This window comes from Crinia signifera, chromosome 4, assembly GCF_055691185.1.
Source record: "Crinia signifera chromosome 4, ASM5569118v1, whole genome shotgun sequence".
Lineage (NCBI taxonomy): Eukaryota > Metazoa > Chordata > Amphibia > Anura > Myobatrachidae > Crinia > Crinia signifera.
In genome coordinates this window covers 337,199,093-337,214,203 of record NC_139220.1, presented here as the reverse complement: position 1 = coordinate 337,214,203, position 15,111 = coordinate 337,199,093, and the positions used below count along the sequence as shown (strand labels likewise).

At 47.8% G+C, this 15,111-nt stretch overlaps 1 protein-coding gene across 3 annotated transcripts in view; it reads right to left on the bottom strand.

The window, feature by feature from the left end:
- The window catches only part of TFR2 (transferrin receptor 2), an 84,736-nt gene that overhangs the window by 46,546 nt on the left and 23,079 nt on the right, over nucleotides 1-15,111 (bottom strand). For all 3 annotated transcript variants that reach the window (XM_083185846.1, XM_083185845.1, XM_083185847.1), the window contains exons 3-4: nucleotides 1,918-2,092; nucleotides 979-1,165 (exon numbers count right to left, since the gene is read on the bottom strand). In XM_083185846.1, the coding sequence (XP_083041972.1) occupies nucleotides 979-1,165; nucleotides 1,918-2,092 (362 nt within the window). The remainder of the gene's footprint in view (nucleotides 1-978; nucleotides 1,166-1,917; nucleotides 2,093-15,111) is intronic.

Below are 15,111 nucleotides of genomic sequence, written 5' to 3'. Positions count from 1 at the left end.
GCCGCGGGTGGGACAGAGGGACAGGACCCGAAAATCGGGACTGTCCCTCTAAAATCGTGACAGTTGGGAGGTATGCTGCAGGGGGAGGGGCGGGCTCATAGCTCCCTTCTGTCTGTGTCACCCTGCAGTGGGAGGGTCAGGCTCATAGCTCCATTCTGTCTGTGCCACCCTGCAGGGGGAGGGGCAGGCTCATAGCTCCCTTCTGTCTGTGCCACCCTGCAGGGGGAGGGGCAGGCTCATAGCTCCTATCTGTCTGTGTCACTGTATCACCCTGCAGGGGGAGGGGCAGGCTCATAGCTCCCTTCTGTCTGTGTCACCCTGCAGGCGGAGGGGCGGGCTCATAGCTCCCTTCTGTCTGTGTTACCCTGCAGGTGCAGGCTCATAGCTCCCTTCTGTCTGTGTCACCCTGCAGGGGGAGGGGCGGGCTCATAGCTCCCTTCTGTCTGTGTCACCCTGCAGTGGGAGGGTCAGGCTCATAGCTCCCTTCTGTCGGTGTCACCCTGCAGGGGGAGGGGCAGGCTCATAGCTCCCATCTGTCTGTGTCACCCTGCAGGGGAGGGGCAGGCTCATAGCTCCCTTCTGTCTGTGCCACCCTGCAGGGGGAGGGGCAGGCTCATAGCTCCCTTCTGTCTGTGCCACCCTGCAGGGGGAGGGGCAGGCTCATAGCTCCCTTCTGTCTGTGTCACCCTGCAGGGGGAGGGGCAGGCTCATAGCTCCCTTCTGTCTGTGTTACCCTGCAGGGGCAGGCTCATAGCTTCCTTCTGTCTGTGCACCCTGCAGGGGGAGGGGCGGGCTCATAGCTGCCTTCTGTCTGTGTCACCCTGCAGGGGGAGGGGCGGGCTCATAGCTGCCTTCTGTCTGTGTCACCCTGCAGGGGGAGGGGCAGGCTCATATCACCCCTCTGTCTGTGTCACCCTGCAGGGGGAGTGGCAGGCTCGTAGTAGACAGCACAGAGTGGTACGGGATGGTTCCTGTCACCTGATTGTGCTCTTCATCTGTTCTCCACCCTTCAGGTATTTGGTGAATATTTCTTTCAGCTCTGACCAGTCCATACCCGTTGGTTCAAATGGTTCTAGATCAAACGTGTCCCCTGTGGATGGGTTATCGCCGTTGGTGTCACACGTGGAGCAGGTCCTGCGAGTGGTCACAAACCCAAGGATGAATGCTGGGGGGGAGAATGACACAAACTATGATGTTCTCCCACCGGTGGTGTTTGGCCGTGTCCGGGTGAGGCATGGCTACAGGTTCCACCATACGCAGCTCGCAGGAGAGAACATACAAACCCCACACAGATAGGGCCATAGTGGGAATCAAACCCAGGACCTCAGTGCTTTGAGGCAACCATGCTGACCACTGCCCCAACCATGCTGACCATAAATGAAAGCTCATCACAGTAATGCAAATATAGGTTATAATAAATGTTACTAGATTTCCCTGTGACCTTCATTATAAGCTACTGCTATGTATCTAATGGTCCCTGTGAATTTACAGAAGGAAAGGAAAGGTATTAATCCTCCCGCTGGTTAGAGCAATCCCAGCTGGTGGTATAAATAGTGCATTGCCCATACTCAGTCCCCAGTGTATGGCAGTACAAGCAGGGCCCTCTGTCCTCATCCTCTCCTAGGACTGTGCACCTCTGCCACAGCAAATATCAGGTCCAGTATAAGAGTGATAATAAAAAGGGGAGACGGATAGCTAAACGAGTGCATGCTGGTGGAAATCTTCACCTCACAAGTAGGTGGGTTAGGCACTACAGTAATTTATAAATGTTCCTTTTCGGATGGGAGAAATGGCTTACCTGGAGCCACTTTTTACAATATCCCTCATCCCACCACCTGCACCAGAGTACATTGTAAGAACGACGGCCCACATTGTACAAATCACGCAGTAATCACCAGTATACTGTAGTGTACTCACCAACACATACCGCAACCGTCACGCCGATGAGGATTTTTTGGCACTGGGGTGAAATCCAGTGTTTGGAGACCTTTGCATTTGGCCTCTTTTCCACATCAGGTGGATCTTCTATATGAAGCTCGGCCTCATCCTCATCCTCCACCCCATGGTGTATGGAGTAATTGCTCTGCGGAGCCTGTAGTGTGGCAGGAACAAATAAATATATATATATATATAAGAACAGGTTACCCCAACCGCGCTTCAATATATGTATGGCAGCAATTCTGGGGGGCCCTCTGTTAGGCAGGACCCAGGATAGAGATAGAAAGAAAAGGGGGGTTCCCAGAATGCGCCCTTCCAAAATACGGGATAATAATTGTTTTGTCCAACAACTAACGTAATTAACAATGCCGGTACAAAAGAGTAATTCTTTAACAATAAAAAGATTTAACGATGAAACGTTTTATTTATTAAAAGGTTGTCTTCTCAGTGAGGATGTTATCCCAACGCGTTTCGTCAACAAATTGACTTCATCAGGGGCATTTTGACAGCAGCACAAAACATAGGAATTTCACACTGTAAATTACAATAGAACTGTGTCACATAATGATAAAAATACATAATAAAAATGCAAGACATGATGAGGATGGAGAACAGAATCAAAAGAGGGAGAGATGATGGAGATGTGATAGAACGAAGGTCACTCTTAATCATTAATTTTTGGAGGAGAGGTGCAATCAGTAAACAGAGATTGATTAGTTAATTAGAAAACCCGTGAAAAATATCTAGACTTGTCTGTGAATATCCGATCACCGATTTTACGACTTCAAAGGTTATCATACCCGATAAAGGGTCCTTAAATGGGAAACACATATAGCGGTCTGTTTCTTACAAGTTGAAGATATTTTCAACGATAAAATCTGAATAAAAGATAATATTCCATGTTGTAATCTGTCTATACTTCCAAATGGAGAACAGAGGGATGAAGGGCTAATAGAGGTTACATACCATAAAATAATGCCAAGAGTGAGTATTTAATGTGGAAATACAGTCTACTGATTATTCCCGTATGTAGCTTCTGAGGGAGACTGAATAACCTCAGCACCACAATTTGAGGAATTGACACCAACAGATATTTTCTAAAAATATATACAGAGAACTTCAATGAAAATACATCTATTTATCTATGTGACAGTGATTTAGCACCAATAGGAGTAGAACAGGAGTACTTACATATAGATAGTCAAACCGGATGTGCTCTCCTGGATTCCAAACACTGAATGAAATCCTAGGACCAGTTCAGTTCTTATATAGGGGACTACTGATTACGTCACTTCCTGTTAGTCTGATTTCTATTAAGTGGAATACTAAAATAAGTAACCTTTAAAAAGGTTGCTAATAAATGGGGAGAGCTTTATCAAGTGTGCGCTATGCACTGGAGTGCTTTTATAGACTCCCGCTGTGTCTAGAAAAAGTGTGTGACTTATTAAACGCCGTGGAACGCATAGCTACAGCGTAATGCGTTCCAAACGGCGGCCATTTTGCTTGTATCTATTTCCTGTTAGACCACCTCGTACTGCTGCTTCTTATTTCTACATCTATCAATTAAACCTTTGAAAGTATGCCACTTTTTAAAGATCGATCTAAAAGATCTTATAATATGAAGAACATGTTTGCGGAGGGTGAACATGAGATAGACATGGAGGATGATGGAGATGATTACTATGGCTACCTAAACACATTGGAGAAACTAGCAACAAAAGAATTGAAAGGCTGGTATGACATATTTACTCTTGAAAAATACCTTGAAGTAGGCAGAATACCCAGAGGGTTGAGGCTACAAAAAACGCCCACCTATGGAAGTGACAACCCAGCCTTTTTGAAGTTATGGAACTCGGCCCTTGATGAATGTTCAGCTAAATTGATGACCACTCTGGTCAATGAGAGGAAGAAAGAACTCACCTCACTCGAAAGTGAAATGGGAAAAATTGAAGAGCTCCTGTCCAAATTTGATGAAAGCGAAGAGTTTAAAAAAGATATTATTGATATGCAAACCAAATTGGACACCCTGGAGAAAGACATAATCCAAAGAAAACAAAAGAAATTTCTGAGAGATAAAAAAGATTACATCACTGGCAATGTCCGCATTTGGCCCAATGAGACCAGAAATCAAGAAATACCCATAAGGAGAAATAGACCAGATTATGGTAACATCCCCATCTGGGATAAACATCGAAGACATTCATACCGATCCATAGATCGAGAAAATAACGCATACCACTCTCAGTACAATTATTCAAACGGTCAAAACAACCAAAGAAACAGATATGGCCCGCAAATAGGGTCACGAAGACAGGACCATAGAGATTATGGTAACGAAGATAACTATAGGAAAACATTTAGAAGAAGAAGAACACCATCCCATAACTATGAAAGAGAAAATAGAAACCACTACAGAAGAAATGAAAGAGGTAGAATTCCCTCATATAATGCACATCATCAATTCGGACGTGGTGAAGTGTTCCGGTCACCATCTCCTCACCTACGCCAACAACAGAATTTTTTGGACGAAGGACGAAACACAGATCATCCCCACCACACAGTGAGGGAAGAACTCCACACTCGACTCGACTCACCCCATGGTCTCAAAAGAAGACTAAACGGGGATGTCGAGGCTCCGGAAGGAGCAAACAACTCTCCGAAGAAGAAAAGAAGTGTACAAGTTCCTGCATCCCAGGGTCTGGAATCATCAACATCTCAAAGAAAGAATTATCTGCAACAGAAAATGCGATATTGAGTAAAGGCCTCAAATTTGCCCCAGACAGTCATGTAAACAACTTTGACTTATTCATTGATTTAAACAAGTACATCCGGAACCTCACAGTACAGAGACATTTTCTAAGACATCAACCGAATCCAACAACTTCAATAAAAGATAAACCTTTGGTAGCCCCACCATCCAAGTTTTATCCAGTAGAATCCAGAGGCAGCCACCTAGATCTATTCTTTGAGGCAGTCAGTGAGGACTTCAGAACCATCAAAGCAAAGAAACATTTTTCAAGAAACATCAATTCCCAAGAGAATAAAGCTCTACGCACACTAGGGAAAGACGATAACATCATTATAAAATCTGCGGATAAAGGCGGAGCAGTGGTCTTACAAGACAGGAACAACTATCTGTTAGAAGCCAACAAAATCCTCACTGACGAAACAACCTATGGAAAATTAGAATCTAACCCCACTTCAGAATTCCAGCCGGAACTAACAAATTTATTAACATCAGGCTTACAAAATGGGGTCATCTGTAGAGAGGAATTCGACTACATGAATATTAAATATCCGATTGTGCCAATTTTCTACCATATTCCAAAGGTACACAAGAACCAGTCCGAACCACCAGGGAGACCAATAATTGCGGGCATTGACTCCCTGACCTCAAATTTGTCACACTACCTAGATTTGAAGTTACAACCATATGTACTACAAAATGATTCCCATCTGAATGATAGCACCTCAGTGTTGAAATTACTTAAAGGGAAGATCTGGTCGGCGGAATATTGCTGGTTAACAGTAGATGTCCAAGGGCTATACTCGTCGATACCCCACACCAAAGGCCTCCAGTCAGTGGAAAGAATTCTCCAAGGTGACCCAGAGAAATCCGAATCCGAAACCAAATTTCTCGTTGATAGTATCAAATTCATCCTCAACCACAATTTCTTCGAATTTAATAATGATTATTACCTCCAACAACAAGGTACAGCCATGGGGACGAAATTTGCCCCGGCGTATGCCAACCTCCATATGAGAACCTGGGAGGAGAAGTTTATCTATGGTTCACGTTTTGAGGATAAGATAATAATATACAAAAGATACATTGACGACCTCTTATTTATCTGACGGGGAGATGAAACCAGTATCAAAGAGTTCATTTCCTACATCCACGACAACGATCTGAATTTAAAATTTACCTACAAGTCTGATCCTAACAAGATTGAGTTTTTAGACCTCGAACTAGAAGGAAAACCAAACCAAGAAATAACCACCCGAACACACTTCAAAATGGTAGACGCCAATAGTTACATACCGGCAAATAGCTGCCACTATCCAGCGTGGAAGAACGGTGTTCCATTTGCCCAGTTCTTGAGGATTAAACGGAATTGTAGCAATGAAAACGAATACTGGTCCCAATCACAACTCTTAGTAGATCGGTTCTTAGAAAGAGGATATGGTGTAGAACAGATCGAAGAAGCCCGCATAAAGGCAAACCGTGAAGAAAGAAATAACCTGCTACAAAGACCTGAAAAACCTAAGATTGAATTCAAATGTAGACCATTCATTACACAATTCAATTGTGAGAATCGCCTAATTAAGAAGATCCTGGAAAATCACTGGAACACCCTCTTGCGTGACCCGGTATTGGGACAACATCTCCCTCCAAAACCCCAAATTGTGTTTCGTCGAGCAAAAAACTTGAAATCAATTCTGGCACCTAGCAGATTGAAACCTGTCATCACTTCAGTTCCTAAAAATACACATTTTTTGACAAAAAAGCCAGGGACCACTCCGTGTAACAAATGTATTTGTTGCCAATATATGGATAAAAAACAATTCAACCACATCTTAGATAGTGGAAAAATTTACAACATCAAAGAAGCTGTAACTTGTAACTCAGACCACGTGGTGTACATGATTACATGTAGCTGTAATCTAAACTACATTGGGAAAACTATAAGACAAACCAAGCTGCGTATCCAAGAGCACATGAGAAATGTAAAAAACAAGGTAAAGATACACAGTGTCCCAAGACACTACGCTGAAAAACATAACTCCACCATAACCAAGGACAACTTTAGATTCACTATCTTAGAACAAGTGCCTGCTAACCCCAGAGGAGGCAATAGGGACAAGGAACTTATCAAAAAGGAAAGTTACTGGATATATACCATGAACTCTCTGTCTCCTAAAGGATTAAATGAAGGAGTGGACATAGTGGCATTTCTTTGAATCTGTTACCACTCTTTATATACCACGAATTCTTAGTCTCTAAAAGGACCGAATGAAGAAGTGGACATAGTGGTATCTCTTTCAATTTGATACAGAACTTCCTTTTTTCTATACCACTTCTTTTTCTATACCACTCCTATTTTCTTCTACCTGGGGGCCAGCCAATTAGGGTCACTATGTACCCCTTTCCATCTTTATTTCTCCTATGGAGTACTGTACCCTTTCAGGGCATGCCTATAGATCTTTTTTCATGGTATACCAATATATTAACACCACACTAATAATATATATTAATCTAATTGCTTGCAAATTCACCTTGCTATAAGAAAATATTGTTAGCTGAAAAATATATTGAAACGACTGTATAGTGGATCAATTTGTGTATATTTATATAAACTGAGGTTTAATTAAAATTTGATGTACCCCATTGGGTTCAGGCATTTGGTATTCCCCACTACTGATATACTTTTTATGATGTATGTACATCCTATCCTGAAAAACGAATTGGTTACCATTGACTTAATACAACTGTGTAAATACTTTCCAAATAATTGTAACCCCATCCCAAAAAAATCTGTAAATGTGACAGTGAAGTACGGCAAGGGGGTATCTGGATCAATAAAAGGGCATATGTGTATATGCTTCTTATTACTAATATTATACATACACGAAGTCACCACACGTATGCACTATATTTATTTTTAATTAATCAATCCAATTAATTTATTATATATATTTCTCATTATATATTATATATATATATATCCCATTTATCTCCTATATAAATTATATGTACCTCACAAATCATAATTATGGTAATAAATATAGAAGCCCACTCAGATAATGGCCAGATAGATAATTATATATCAGGCCAGTCACATTCATTGCACGTTAGCTAAGTAAGATGTACATAGGCAAATTGGAACGCATTTTGCGCTCCATACACCCGGAAGACCGTCTGTTAAATAAGCACTGACACACTGTGGAACTTAAATCACATGGAGCAGTTCCCCTCCAACGTAGAGGACAAGCACGACGACTGCACCCCTCACTGTGCCCCTGACGTCTGTTAACTAAAGACGCGCATACAGGAAGCAAAATGGCCGCCGTTTGGAACGCATTACGCTGTAGCTATTTAATAAGTTTAATAAGTCACACACTTTTTCTAGACACAGCGGGAGTCTATAAAAGCACTCCAGTGCATAGCGCACACTTGATAAAGCTCTCCCCATTTATTAGCAACCTTTTTAAAGGTTACTTATTTTAGTATTCCACTTAATAGAAATCAGACTAACAGGAAGTGACGTAATCAGTAGTCCCCTATATAGGAACTGAACTGGTCCTAGGATTTCATTCAGTGTTTGGAATCCAGGAGAGCACATCCGGTTTGACTATCTATATGTAAGTACTCCTGTTCTACCCCTATTGGTGCTAAATCACTGTCACATAGATAAATAGATGTATTTTCATTGAAGTTCTCTGTATATATTTTTAGAAAATATCTGTTGGTGTCAATTCCTCAAATTGTGGTGCTGAGGTTATTCAGTCTCCCTCAGAAGCTACATACGGGAATATCAGTGGACTGTATTTCCACATTAAATACTCACTCTTGGCATTATTTTATGGTATGTAACCTCTATTAGCCCTTCATCCCTCTTTTCTCCATTTGGAAGTATAGACAGATTACAACATGGAATATTATCTTTTATTCAGATTTTATCGTTGAAAATATCTTCAACTTGTAAGAAACAGACCGCTATATGTGTTTCCCATTTAAGGACCCTTTATCGGGTATGATAACCTTTGAAGTCGTAAAATCGGTGATCGGATATTCACAGACAAGTCTAGATATTTTTCACGGGTTGCACCTTTCCTCCAAAAATTAATGATTAAGAGTGACCTTCGTTCTATCACATCTCCATCATCTCTCCCTCTTTTGATTCTGTTCTCCATCCTCATCATGTCTTGCATTTTTATTATGTATTTTTATCATTATGTGACACAGTTCTATTGTAATTTACAGTGTGAAATTCCTATGTTTTGTGCTGCTGTCAAAATGCCCCTGATGAAGTCAATTTGTTGACGAAACGCGTTGGGATAACATCCTCACTGAGAAGACAACCTTTTAATAAATAAAACGTTTCATCGTTAAATCTTTTTATTGTTAAAGAATTACTCTTTTGTACCGGCATTGTTAATTACGTTAGTTGTTGGACAAAACAATTATTATCCCGTATTTTGGAAGGGCGCATTCTGGGAACCCCCCCTTTTCTTATATATATATATATATATATATATATATATATATATATATATATATATATACACACATATATACATACACACAAGAGTGATTTATTAACCACCTAACAAACCTCTATACCTACTGTCCAATGTAAGTGAGCAGCTGAGACCACGGGAGGGCAGCTGAGACAACGGGGAGGGCAGTGGAGACCACAGAGAGTGTAGCTGTGTCCAAGAGGGTGGGCAGCTGAGACCACGGGGAGGGCAGCTGAGACCACAGAGAGGGCAACTGGGACAAGGCAGAGCAGCTGAGATCACGGGGAGGGCAGCTGAGACCACAAGGGATGACAACTGGGACCACGAGAGAGGGCAGCTGGGACCACAAGGGAGGGCAGCTGAGACCACGGGGAGGGCAGCTGAGACCACGGGGAGGGCAGCTGAGACCACGGGGAGGGCAGCTGAGACCACGGGGAGGGCAGCTGAGACCACGGGGAGGGCAGCTGAGACCACGGGGAGGGCAGCTGAGACCACGAGGGAGAGCAAATGGGACCATGAGTAAGGGCAGCTGAGTCCAAGAGGGAGGGCAGCTGAGTCCAAGAGGGAGGGCAGCTGAGTCCAAAGGGGAGGGCAGCTGAGTCCACAAGGGAGGGCAGCTGAGTCCACGAGGGAGGGCAGCTGAGTCCACGAGGGAGGGCAGCTGAGACCATGAGGGAGGGCAACAGAGACCACGAGGGAGGGCAACAGAGACCACGAGGGAGGGCAGCTGAGACCACGTGGGGGGGCAGCTGAGACCACAAGGGAGGGAAACTAAGACCACGAGGGGTGGGTAGCTGAGACCACAAGGGAGGGCAGCTGAGACCACAAGGGAGGGCAGCTGAGACCACGAGGGACGGCAAATGGGACCATGAGTAAGGGCAGCTGAGTCCAAGAGGGAGGGCAGCTGAGTCCAAGAGGGAGGGCAGCTGAGTTCAAAAGGGAGGGCAGCTGATTCCACGAGGGAGGGCAGCTGAGTCCACGAGGGAGGGCAGCTGAGACCATGAGGGAGGGCAACAGAGACCACGAGGGAGGGCAGCTGAGACCACGTGGGGGGGCAGCTGAGACCACAAGGGAGGGAAACTGAGACCACGAGGGGTGGGTAGCTGAGACCACAAGGGAGGGCAGCTGAGACCACAAGGGAGGGCAGCTGAGACCACAAGGGAGGGCAGCTGAGACCACAAGGGAGGGCAGCTGAGACCACGGGGAGGGCAGCTGAGACCACGGGGAGGGCAGTTGAGACCACGGGGAGGGCAGCTGAGAACACGAGGGAGAGCAAATGGGACCATGAGGTAGGGCAGCTGAGAGCTTTGGGGGAGGGCAGCTGCGACCACTTGGAGAGCAGCTGAGACCTTAGCGGAGAGCAGCCTTGACTATGAGGGAGGGAAGCTGAGAACATGAGGGAGGGAAGCTGAGAACATGAGGGAGGGAAGCTGAGAACATGAGGAAGGGCAGCTGAGACCTTGGGGGGAGAGCAGCTAAGACTACAGGGAAAGACAGCTGAGACCATGAGGGAGGGCAGCTGAGACCACAAGGGAGGGCAGCTGAGACCACAAGGGAGGGCAGCTGAGACCACGGGGAGGGCAGCTGAGACCACGGGGAGGGCAGCTGAGACCACGGGGAGGGGAGCTGAGACCACGGGGAGGGCAGCTGAGACCACGAGGGAGAGCAAATGGGACCATAAGGTAGGGCAGCTGAGAGCTTTGGGGGAGGGCAGCTGCGACCACTTGGAGAGCAGCTGAGACCTTAGGGGAGAGCAGCCTTGACTATGAGGGAGGGAAGCTGAGAACATGAGGGAGGGAAGCTGAGAACATGAGGAAGGGCAGCTGAGACCTTGGGTGGAGAGCAGCTAAGACTACAGGGAAAGACAGCTGAGACCATGGGGAGGGCACCTGAGAGCTTGGGGGAAGGCAGCTGAGACTATGAGGGACGACAGCTGAGACCACTAGAGAGGGCAGCTGAGACCATGAGGAAGGACAACTGAGACCACGAGGGAGGGCAGCTGAGACCACAAGCGAAGGCAGCTGAGACCATGAGGGAGGGCAACTGAGACCACAAGCGAAGGCAGCTGAGACCATGAGGGAGGGCAACTGAGACCATGAGGAAGGGAAACTGAGACCATGAGGAAGGGCAACTGAGACCATGAGTAAGGGCAACTGAGTCCAAGAGGGAGGGCAGCTGAGACCACGAGGGAGTGCAGCTGAGACCACGAGGGAGGGCAGCTGAGACCACGAGGGAGGGCAGCTGAGACCACGTGGGAGGGCAGCTGAGACCACGAGGGAGGGCAGCTGAGACCTTGGGGGGAGAGCAGCTAAGACTACAGGGAAAGACAGCTGAGACCATGAGGGAGGGCAGCTGAGACCACAAGGGAGGGCAGCTGAGACCACAAGGGAGGGCAGCTGAGACCACGGGGAGGGCAGCTGAGACCACGGGGAGGGGAGCTGAGACCACGGGGAGGGCAGCTGAGACCACGAGGGAGAGCAAATGGGACCATAAGGTAGGGCAGCTGAGAGCTTTGGGGGAGGGCAGCTGCGACCACTTGGAGAGCAGCTGAGACCTTAGGGGAGAGCAGCCTTGACTATGAGGGAGGGAAGCTGAGAACATGAGGGAGGGAAGCTGAGAACATGAGGAAGGGCAGCTGAGACCTTGGGTGGAGAGCAGCTAAGACTACAGGGAAAGACAGCTGAGACCATGGGGAGGGCACCTGAGAGCTTGGGGGAAGGCAGCTGAGACTATGAGGGACGACAGCTGAGACCACTAGAGAGGGCAGCTGAGACCATGAGGAAGGACAACTGAGACCACGAGGGAGGGCAGCTGAGACCACAAGCGAAGGCAGCTGAGACCATGAGGGAGGGCAACTGAGACCACAAGCGAAGGCAGCTGAGACCATGAGGGAGGGCAACTGAGACCATGAGGAAGGGAAACTGAGACCATGAGGAAGGGCAACTGAGACCATGAGTAAGGGCAACTGAGTCCAAGAGGGAGGGCAGCTGAGACCACGAGGGAGTGCAGCTGAGACCACGAGGGAGGGCAGCTGAGACCACGAGGGAGGGCAGCTGAGACCACGTGGGAGGGCAGCTGAGACCACGAGGGAGGGCAACTGAGACCACGAGGGAGGGCAGATGAGACCACAAGCGAGGGCAGCTGAGACCATGAGGGAGGGCAGCTGAGACCACGAGGGAGGGCAACTAAGACCACGAGGGAGGGTAGCTGAGACCACGAGGGAGGGTAGCTGAGACCACAAGGGAGGGCAACAGACCACGAGGGAGGGCAACTGGGACCACGAAACTGGCGTTATTATCACAGGGCCAAATTAAAGATTGTTGGCCAGATCACATTTCCCTTTATATTATTATATTTGGCCAGGGACTTAGGGGTTCATTCTGTTTGGTACAACTGCGCATGTGTATCTTTCGCAATGCGCATGTGCGGCGATCTCACACCGCTCACGGACGGGTCTCTCCGTGCAAAAAAACTTGTCCGCAAGAGTACGGTTATTGTGGGTGGCATGTGGGCGTTTTTATGGGAGCGGCCGGAATAATGAGGAAAACTGGGCGTAACCATGGGCGTACACGGGGGTGTGCACACAAAATGCAAGGTGCCACAACAGCCTCGATCGGCGAACGCACCGTGCATTTTGGCCCAAAAACAGTGGGGGTGTCCGTGATGTGGCTACCCGGCCGTGGGGGGGGGGCAGGGAGGGTGCGTGCGGTGTGTTTGCCCGGCCGTGGGGGGGGGGGGCGGGGTGTGTGTCCGCGATGTGGCTACCCGGCCGCCGGGGGGGGGGGAGGGGTGCGCGATGTGGCCACTGTGCTGCTGGGGGGGAGGGAGAGAGTGTTCACTCACCGAACACCTGCTCCTGCTCCTTCCTCCGGCTCTCTGTCCTGCTCCTCTGCTGCTGCTGATGCGGTGGTAGAGCTTTCCAGCTCACTGCCGCCCTCCTAGACCTGCCTAGTGGTGGCACCGGCCCTGAGCGTACCCTCAAGTGTACGCCACTCCCCATTGTCGGTGTCTGTGACCGTCCGTGTGCGGCTGTTCTGTGGGCGGATTTACACTCACCGTGAGCGTACGGTGTGACGGACCATACGCACATTTCACCGTACCAAACAGAATAACCCCCTTACTCTTTTTGCTACTTTCCCATGTTTGTCCCCAAGCGCCTGGTCCTTCTCTCCCCATCATTCTTGTGTTTCCTGTTATTGTGTGAATGTGGCCCCTAGTAACCATTTAGATTCTACGTATCATTTATGTCGCCCCTTCTGGAAGACAATGACACGCAGTACTCACACCTTAGTACATAGAGTGCAGAGAGGGCACGAGAAGAGTCAGAGTGACAGGCAGTACTCACACCTTAGTACATAGAATGCAGAGAGGGCACGAGGAGAGTCAAAGTGACACACAGTACATAGAGTGGAGAGAGGGCACGAGAAGAGTCAGAGTGACACGCAGTACTCACACCTTAGTACATAGAGTGCAGAGAGGGCACGAGGAGAGTTAGAGTGACACACAGTACATAGAGTGCAGAGAGGGCATGAGGAGAGTCAGAGTGACACACAGTACTCACACCTTTGTACATAGAGTGCAGAGAGGGCATGAGGAGAGTCAGAGTGACACACAGTACTCACACCTTTGTACATAGAGAGCAGAGAGGGCACGAGGAGAGTCAGAGTGACACGCAGTACTCACACCTTAGTACATAGAGTGCAGAGAGGGCATGAGGAGAGTCAGAGTGACACACAGTACTGACACCTAAGTACATAGAGTGCAGAGAGGGCACGAGGAGAGTCAGAGTGACACGCAGTACTCACACCTTAGTACATAGAGCGCAGAGAGGGCACAAGGAGAGTCAGAGTGACACGCAGTACTCACACCTTAGTACATAGAGTGCAGAGAGGGCACGAGGAGAGTCAGTGACACTCAGTACTCACACCTTAGTACATAGAGTGCAGAGAGGGCATGAGGAGAGTCAGAGTGACACACAGTACTCACACCTAAGTACATAGAGTGCAGAGAGGGCATGAGGAGAGTCACAGTGACACGCAGTACTCACACCTTAGTACATAGAGTGCAGAGAGGGCACGAGGAGAGTCAGAGTGACACACAGTACTCACACCTTAGTACATAGAGTGCAGAGAGGGCACGAGGAGAGTCAGAGTGACACACAGTACATAGAGTGCAGAGAGGGCATGAGGAGAGTCAGAGTGACACACAGTACATAGAGTGCAGAGAGGGCATGAGGAGAGTCAGAGTGACACACAGTACATAGAGTGCAGAGAGGGCATGAGGAGAGTCAGAGTGACACGCAGTACTCACACCTTTGTACATAGAGTGCAGAGAGGGCACGAGGAGAGTCAGAGTGACACACAGTACATAGAGTGCAGAGAGGGCATGAGGAGAGTCAGAGTGACACACAGTACATAGAGTGCAGAGAGGGCATGAGGAGAGTCAGAGTGACACACAGTACATAGAGTGCAGAGAGGGCACGAGGAGAGTCAGAGTGACACGCAGTACTCACACCTTAGTACATAGAGTGCAGAGAGGGCACGAGGAGAGTCAGAGTGACACACAGTACATAGAGTGCAGAGAGGGCATGAGGAGAGTCAGAGTGACACACAGTACATAGAGTGCAGAGAGGGCACGAGGAGAGTCAGAGTGACACGCAGTACTCACACCTTAGTACATAGAGTGCAGAGAGGGCACGAGGAGAGTCAGAGTGACACACAGTACTCACACCTTAGTACATAGAGTGCAGAGAGGGCACGAGAAGAGTCAGAGTGACACACAGTACTCACACCTAAGTACATAGAGTGCAGAGAGGGCATGAGGAGAGTCAGAGTGACACACAGTTCTCACACCTTAGTACATAGAGTGCAGAGAGGGCACGAGGAGAGTCAGAGTGACACACAGTACTCACACCTAAGTACATAGAGTGCA